Source organism: Sinocyclocheilus grahami, unplaced genomic scaffold (genome assembly GCF_001515645.1).
Source record: "Sinocyclocheilus grahami isolate Dianchi unplaced genomic scaffold, SAMN03320097.WGS_v1.1 scaffold508.1, whole genome shotgun sequence".
Classification (NCBI taxonomy): Eukaryota; Metazoa; Chordata; class Actinopteri; order Cypriniformes; family Cyprinidae; genus Sinocyclocheilus; species Sinocyclocheilus grahami.
The window spans coordinates 1,297,984-1,306,858 of record NW_015505687.1 but is presented as its reverse complement, the minus strand read 5'-3'; the positions used below and the strand labels follow the sequence as shown (position 1 = coordinate 1,306,858).

Here is an 8,875-nt window from a genome sequence, read left to right as displayed (position 1 = left end):
CGCTGTTTGTATAGGAAGTATTGGAATGACCTGACAGGCTGACACACTTCTCATTTAGTCGTCTCACTCGTGACAGAATGCGTAATCCTGCGTGATTTAGGTCAAACCACAGATTGTGATTCACAGCGTCTAAATACATGGAGTTTATCAACAATGAAGGAAAGGAGCGCAACGGAACCTCTAAAGTTGCCGTCGATCTACCACGATTCAGCTACTAGTGTTGAACTTTGAAAAGCAATGCTGAAGCAGAATCAGCCCAAATGCGTGCTCTTCTCTTAGTGTTGTTTTGCACCGTTGCTCTGCAATGGGATCATGTCAGCTGCCAGAAGGTACACCGAACCGCAATGGAGACGAGGTGAGTTGGACGAAACTCTGAAATATGTGATCACGCAATGTTTAGATTACCTGTCCTGTCAGTCGTGATCGCTTATGACTCAAATCACTACACTCCATTCATTCAGTGTTCTGATGTATAGGAAGTTACTGAGTGTGCACAATAATGAGTCATGACTCATTAATGTGACAAATACATTTGCTCTCTTTTTCCTTACCATGACCATGAGTAAACTATAAAATCGATCTATGTGGTGCTGTCTAACTGTTGGCAGTGAATCCTTCACAGCTGCATTTGTTGGTCTGTGTTGCAGTGTGATGTGGTGATGAACCTGTCTGCCAGTCAGAGATGTGAGTTTGTGAAAAATACACCGGACTGTGCTTCAGATGAAGGGTTCATCAAATACCCTGTGGTCACCTTTTGCCTGTTCCCACCTAATCTGCTGCCCCTAGCCATCACACTCTATGTAAGGACACATTTAGCTCAGTTACCAAACTCACAGTTTACTTTTTAAACTGTTTGCATATCAGAGTATTGAGTGTTGTGTAAATGTATTTGTGGAGCGTGATATATTTCTGTTTACATATGCAACTGAAACTAATGATAATGCATCATCCAGGCTGTGTAATCTGATTTTATATTGGTTGTGCGTTTTATTAACTCCTTGGTTTTGTATGTTGTATGGACTTTAACCTCTCACGTTTTCTCTTTCATTCCCTCTTCTTTTTTCTTCCTGTCAGGTCCTCTGGCTGTTTGTTCTGTTCCTTGTTCTTGGGCTGATTGCATCAGACTTGTGAGTGATGTATTTGAGATAATTCTAAGGTTTTCCAACCTTTTTTTAGCCATGGCACAGTTTTGATGAGTAAAAAAAATCCCACGGCTCACCACTAAACACTGAATTATAGCAAAGTTGCACAAACATGCATTGCTTTAAATAGCATATTAAAACGGGATATTATATTAAAAGTAGTACTCATATTTAATGTGAAACTTGAGCTTAAGTCAGGTATGAACACAAGGTCAGGTAGCTTTATGTTGTTGGTGATGATAAAACAACAAATGTATATATCTTCGCTATTGGGCGGGAACCTTGTATGTCCAAAACCACTACCACTTTCCGGAAATGTAAAACTAAAAACATTTCCTTTTTTTTGTTAATATAAATGCTGCATCGTTAGAGTTGGTATTGTGGCTTTATATATGATCAGACACTTGCATGTGCCATTATAATATTAACATTTTATGTAAAATCAAACTCAAATGGAGTTACAAGGTTTTTGATCAGCAACTGATGGCAATATGTGTTCCCTCTCGAGTTGGTCTTTTGACACTATATCATCGAAGATGACACTTTGGGGTTATCTAGTAGATTGGGGAATCTACTGAAGCCTTGTGAAATCTCGTGGACAAGAATTCGCCCGCCAATGGCGTTCAAGCACGTGAAATAGAGGCGGGCACTCGTGATGCTCTGCCTCTATGTTCAGAGCATCACGAGTGCTTCTGATGTTGCTTCATAGAGTCGACTGCCCGATTAGATTAGTCTCCACTCCACATGGAGTCTGGCTTCATCTTGGACTTGAACTAAGGCATGTCTATACGGGATATTTGTTTTGCGGTGGGTTGGTCCTCGCAAAACGCTTTGGCTAGGTTTTATAACCTGAAAATTCCCCTTTTTCACACCGCATGTTCTGTCTGTGCAGGGGAAGACTGCTGAGCAGCCATTGAATGACTGAGAGATTTCATGGCCACGCCCCTCTCTGCCACGTGTTTCAACTAGGTTGTATAGGCCGATGTGCAGTGCCATTACTCACAGTAATAGCTACTGCATATGCAAAACTGATGCCTTCATGACACCGCTTTCTGTGTTCTATTATTTCAGTAGTATTCAGGCACTACAATTGTAGCAATCTGCCCTGTTTTTGTGCTTATATGAACTTGGTTCTTCCCGCAGATTAATGCTGGATGCTGTGAATATATGTCACTCGTAAGATTTGGTTTAATGTTGTATGCACCAATACGCTTGTTGCTTATTATTACATTTTCAGTAGTCCAGCATTGCTTGAATGTGTACATTCATGAAATGTTCGAATGCGGCTCTCTCCCCTCTAAATGAGTGGAGCTTGCGCGCTGAATGGATCTGGACAATTGACTGATTATATTCCATTCAGGGATTGTATTAAACCATCACAGACTTCTGCTTCTCAACCACCCAGAGAGTGCAACTGGGCTTTGTTGTGATGCAAGCTTGCATTTCACCTGGGTGCTCACGGTTGGTAACTTATACTTCTGTTCATTTCGAGCCGAGAAGTTTCTACCTTTAAGAGTTCCCAGGAAGCACTCAGGCTGATGGCTGTGGCTTTGGAGAGAGTGCTTTGCTTTGCTCTCACTCATAAGGTAACGATAGCGAGACTGTCAGCTCTCTTATGTCTGTTCTCACGTCCTCCGCTCATTATGGGCGACAGGAACTGTAATGGCCTTTGCGTCCGGATCGTTTTGCTATGCAGTGCATTAAGTCATAATATATATATTGAAACGTGCATTCAAGTGAGCGCGTTGAGACAGGCTCTCGTCCAGGTTTGGCCAGGGGACTGGATTATATATGTGGGCCTGAATATATCTACTTTATGATCAGATAGCCCGTTAGTTGCCTTGACTTTTTGCTGGAGTACTTGGACAGCGACTGTATGCCCTCCTTGTTTTAAGTTTATAACGGCATGACTCCATCATATTTATAGTTGCCCGGCAGAATGTCCTGTCAATAAGAATTTTGAGAGGCACAAGAAGGCTGATCACCTCTCGCCCTTCTACGTGATCAACTCGTGATCAACTTTAGGCAGTTCTGTGATTTGAATGTTTCCTCACTCGCATCGCGAGTTTGCCTTTGCAAGACGATTATGTCTACAACTTGAACTGAAATTGTGGGAATACCTATCATTACTAGGTATTGGCACGACCGCCACCATTAACCGCATGGTCAGGCTTGCCACCAGTGGCAACATTATGCAATAATGTCTGTGTTGCTGCCGCATGCATTATTTGGCCACCAGCACACTGTGACGGTACGGTGCTCACACCGTGGATGTCACATATCCCGGGGTAAACATTGCTTGGCGATAGTGCCGTCGCATGAATGCTGGCAGTGAGTGCATGGTTAATCCAGTATGCAGGCGGGACCGCTGTCCTTTACTCTGCGATGTGTTTGCAGTAGTCTAATGCTTGTGCAACTTGCTCTTATAGCTGCTATGCCACTGAGCTTGTGAGGTCTTCCGTTGAGTGAAGTACATTTAACTGAGGTCAATGGCTTTGCTTGCAGCTGATCTGGACCTTCGCTATCAACACAGCGGGATTTTATCAGATCCCCAAAGCGACACCTTCGATGACGCAGTGTCAAGAGACCGACTCGAGAGACCGTCTCCGGTTACCTAATGTGACTTCAGTTCCCTGAGAGGAGGGAACGAGACACTGCGTACGTTGCCATGTTACATAGCTCAGAGTCTTTGTCAGCTGCACTCTGCTTCAGTCCAAAGATTCTGAGGCAATGGCGTACAGTGCCACCTTATTTCACGCCTGCCTCTATTTCACACGCTTGAACGCCATTGGCGGGTGAATTCTCGCCTGTGAGATTTCATAAGGCTTCAGTAGATTAGAGGAAGAGGGGATAACCCCAAAGCGACATCTTCGATGACGCAATGTCTCGTTTCCTCCTGTCAGGGAGCCGAGGTTACGTTAGGTAACCGGAGACGTTTTGTCCGTCATATACGGCTGCATCTGAGGCAGTAAGTGCATCGCATTACATTTTCATCAACTTCCAGGTTATAAAGTTTATTGTAGCTATATGGGCGGTCAGTTTTTTAGTTGTTGAGTACATTTGGTCAAAATCTCATGATATAAGAGATGAAGCGCTATGTACAGGATATATAAAACAATATACTAGCTACACCTAGACTGTAAATGCTAAACACAAACTCCACACTTCAAACACACAAAAAAAACATTAGTCTTTATAGACATAGTGTTTCTTGAGTAAATAAAACACTATACTTATTCAAACAACAGTTCTTTATTTACCCTTGCACTGCAAGCAAGCAGAGATCTGTCTCCAGACTGTGCACGGCACTGTATTTTGAATGGAGTCTGGGTTTCGCTGACAGTTTGAGGAACCAATGGCATTACCAGGTTTAGTCACAAGCTCTTTTGAATGCTGTTCATTGGTTAAATATTTGTAAAACCCACAAAAATATGTGAATATGATTTGGTGTGTTTCAAGTTTCACATTGTATTCCATTTTCACTATGCAGTTAAATTGATCATTAGGACTGTGAAGCAATTAAAATTAGTTCGGTTTAAAATTTTAAAACAATAATTGCAGATGTGTATATTTAGAGACGTGTATATTCCTTTGTAATGTCATAACACTATCCATAGAGCTGATTCTTTGGCCATGACGTAGGTTTCACTTCTCTATTTACTCATGTGACATTATCTTTCATTTATTTGGAGAATTTAGAATTGAGTCTCTTTATTTTAAAAAGATTCTTCTTTTTGAGGGTCAAGTCAGTTAACTTTTCATTATGTTGCAAAATTGATTTAGAATGAATTTCTTCTATAAATAAAATTAATTTGTATTTAAATGCATATGGATTATAATATGTATTTTGATTATATTGTATTATGTAACTTTTTTTTTTTCAGTTTCTGCCCAAACCTCTCAGCCATTTCTTCTACACTTAGACTGACTCATAATGTGGCTGTATCCTTTAAATGGTTGAAACGTGGCGGAACCGCTATTCCCACATCAGCTGATCCTTGTAATTTGTCCTCATTCTGCGTAGGTTGAGGAAGTTAATTATAGGGGTGTAACGATTCATTGATATGGATCGATACGATGCATCGATGCCACGCGTAAAATATTGATATCTGTAGTATAAATAGGCACATTTATTTTGGCACGGTCCACATTTTCAAATAATGTCCGTCTATGCATTACTGCCAACGCGTGCATTATCATTCAAACTCACGTATCAGGACTCAATATAAGGACTGCCTGAAGGCACAAGGTGAGCATAAAAGACACTCGGAATTGTTTGCGGAACAGTCGAGCGCTGTGTGAGAAGTTTTCTGTGCACACATCTGAAGCGCATGCACACAGACAGCCACGTCTACACCGCGTGAATACTAAATTGAGTTCCCTTTCAAGGGAACTTCGAACTGTGTCCTTTAGGAGTCGCTATGGGGAACGCCTCGTCATGACCCATGTCTGAAGCATACATTCAAAAAACACCAACAACACGTTGGCCGGCGACAGCCCATGACGTCACTACCGGTGCGACTATAGTATAAATAGGCGCCGGGAGAACACATCATCCTCTTCTTCGTCTTCACTGACCGTTTTGTTTGAAGCGTGCATTTCCGTGGTAAGAGCGATCTTTATTTCTTTCATTATGGCGAGCACTCGCAAGGCGTTTAGAGGATGTGTGCATCCGTATTGTCGTTATTTGACATCTGATGACACCCACGATCTCTGCATTTTTTGTTTGGGCGAGGAGCACACACGCGATGTCCTCGAGGGGGCAATTTGTGTTCATTGCGAGCGTTTTCCAATGAAAAAGCAATGCTCTCGTTTGTCTCTCTTTTCGAGGAAAGAAGGGCAGCCATCGGCTCCTCGCGGTTCAGAACCCGCCGCTGCTGAGGCGCGGAGGAGAATTACACCGCGTGAATACTAAATTGAGTTCCCTTTCAAGGGAACTTCGAACTGTGTCCTTTAGGAGTCGCTATGGGGAACGCCTCGTCATGACCCATGTCTGAAGCATACATTCAAAAAACACCAACAACACGTTGGCCGGCGACAGCCCATGACGTCACTACCGGTGCGACTATAGTATAGACTATAGACTCTCGTTTGTCTCTCTTTTCGAGGAAAGAAGAGCAGCCATCGGCTCCCCGCGGTTCAGACCCCGCCGCTGCTGAGGCGCGGAGGAGAATGAGCTCGTGAGGATCGCAGGTGGATCTGGCCGATGAGTTTAAAGAGGGACTTTCCCCCTCGCGCTCGTCAACTATGGACGAGAGTGAGCCGCTGAAGGATGATGTTATTTCATTTAACATTGTCTGGTCCAGGGGCCAGTGCTCTGCTGAGTTCGACCCAGGAAGAGCAGGAGATGTCTGAGGAGGGCAAAGAAGCTGAGGCTGAGCCTTCCCAATCCTCCAGCCCTGCGTATGATGAGTTTTGGAAGTTATGGATCGCGCCACGGCGAGGCTTGACTTGCCGTGGAAGCGGGCCAAGAAAGTGACGTCGTGAGGTCGTCTCGATGAGCGCTATCTTTCTGGCCGTAACCCTCCAGCTCAGGTGAGTCTTCCTGATCTCCAAACAGAGGATAAGAGACAGGTACAGAAGGCTAGTGTCGCGGCTCGCGCTCCTCCCCTGCCTGCGGGTAGGGGTAGGAGGAATCGCGGGTCAAAGGGAGGTAGGCAAGATCTAAGGGATGTGATCCAGACAAGGCGTCAGCACTTTTGTCCGGATCAGAGTGATACTTGAGTATCTACTCATTTCCTTCGGGGGTTTTACATCTGCCCTTATCTTCCCCTTCCTAATTCCCTCATAACCACCATCTCTTCACCTGACCGAGGTTAGGTAGGAACTTCCTGCATTACAGTCTCCTATGCTGGACCTATGATGTTTGGTTGGTTCTATGGCTTCATAGTGACCACCTTACTGATGGTTCGAACTAGAGGCTTCCTCGGGTCGCTTCTTAAGCGGAGCTCCTGCGTGGGAACCATGGTGGCTAGTACGATCCATTTCTAACATATATATATATATATGTATTTAATGCGCTGGTGGTTGTCTGTATAATCCATCTGCGAGCCTTCTTTGCAGTGTTTTTCCGGGACCTGTGTGTTTCTGTCCTTTTCTAGGGTAGGTCCTCGGTCAGCACCCCCCTCTGCTGGATTCAGAAACCGGGTGCTCGACTTGCAGTGTTTTCCTCACTCGTCGATGTTGTATCCAGTCGGTATGATAGCCCTGGTTTCGGCTTCATGCTTCCTGGATCATGCGGTCTGGTCACAGGCTTCTGCAGGAGCCTTCTTGATCATCAGGCACGGCACTGCAAAATTTCCTGGACGTCCGGGCTGGGCTTATGCTTTCAGGCTGCCCTGTCTGGGACGCCGTATCTAAGTCGCCCTGAGAAGCTTCCTGGTCACCAGGATATCCCCGCTTGCTGAGGCATCGAGCGGGAAGTATAGGTGGCATTTGCGAGAACCTTCTTGTGTAATGCTGTCTCAGGCAGTGCTCCCCTCGCCTTAGAGGGTTGTATTTGAGCTTGCCTCTCCCGTTTAGTTCAGCACTTCCGGGTATCTGAACAGATGCTTGGGAAGCTCTTAAATCCATGCTATGGTAAGTGCACACGCTAAGCTTTGTGCACTTTCTGAAATCCACATGGTGGTAAGTGTGCACGCTGAACACTTTGCGCACTTTCTAAAATCCACATAGTGGATTTAGCCACGCTGAGCACTTTGCGCACTTTCTAAAGTCCACATAGTGGTAAGTGTGCACGTTAGACTCTGCGCACTTTCTGAAATCCTGTATGTTAAGGGTTACGTGTTATTTCCCTTGTTCCCTTTCTCTGAGTTGGCTTAGACCCCAGTAACTTGGGCTCCACTCAACCAGTGTGTCTCGGTTGACATACTTTTGAAGCATCACTCCCCTCACCATTGAGGGTTATTGTGAGCATGGTGCTTTCTTTCGAGCGTTTGAATTCTCTCCCTTGCTGAGGAGTTGGATTCCTCGCTCCGTGGGCTGTTCTCGTGGTAGTGTTTAGCAGTGCTCCCCTTTATCAAAGGGTTGCCTATGAGCATGCTACTTCTTTTCTGAATTCGGAGTTCTCCTCTCACGTGAGAATTGAGTTCTCTGTTTTTCCAGAGCACCTGGAACCAGCAGCATCAGGCGAACTAGGCCCTTCCTCCGCCTCTCTGATGCATTGAGTTTTTGGCTAGCGGGTAGTACGCTTACCCTTCTGATTTTTAACGATCATGCTTTAGGTCGAGCCCCCTCTCGTTGAGAGCTGGGTGTTGTGCTCCCTCAGCTAGGTTACTTACTGCTAGCCGTTCCAGCATTGGAACATGCTGTAGGTCAAGCCCCCTCTCAATTGAGAGCTGGGTGTTTGCTCCCTCAGCTAGAGATTTACTGCTAGCCACTCCAGCATTATACCTTAGATCGAGTTGATGACTTCTCTAAACATAGTGTTTTTGGGAATGCATCATTTCCATCTATGGGCTGCTCTTTCAGAGTGCCACGAGGGCCCCTTAGAACGGTATTTTTAAATCTGTGTTATGGTAAGTGTGCACGAGAAGTCTTTGTACACTTTCTAAAATCCACACTGTGGTAAGTTCGCACGCTAGTACTTTGCGTTCTTTCTAAAATCCTGTATGCTTCATGCCCTTTCTTGAGCTGGTTAAGCCATGGTTCCACTGGTAAGCCACTTGGGCTCCACTCCACCTATGTATCCTCCGGATACCCAGGGTGTTGCTACTAGGGGTCTGTTGAGACAG

General features: G+C 44.9%; 1 protein-coding gene across 2 annotated transcripts in view; it reads left to right on the top strand.

The window, feature by feature from the left end:
• LOC107554640 (sodium/potassium/calcium exchanger 6, mitochondrial) overlaps window positions 1–8,875 on the top strand; it is a 13,929-nt gene continuing 5,054 nt past the window's right edge. Inside the window, exons 1-4 of one of the 2 annotated variants that reach the window (XM_016237215.1) lie at window positions 1–355; window positions 648–800; window positions 1,075–1,127; window positions 5,027–5,084. In XM_016237215.1, coding sequence (XP_016092701.1) covers window positions 305–355; window positions 648–800; window positions 1,075–1,127; window positions 5,027–5,084 — 315 coding nt within the window. In that variant the 5' untranslated portion in view covers window positions 1–304. The remainder of the gene's footprint in view (window positions 356–647; window positions 801–1,074; window positions 1,128–5,026; window positions 5,085–8,875) is intronic. The other variant, XM_016237214.1, reaches the window with a different exon arrangement.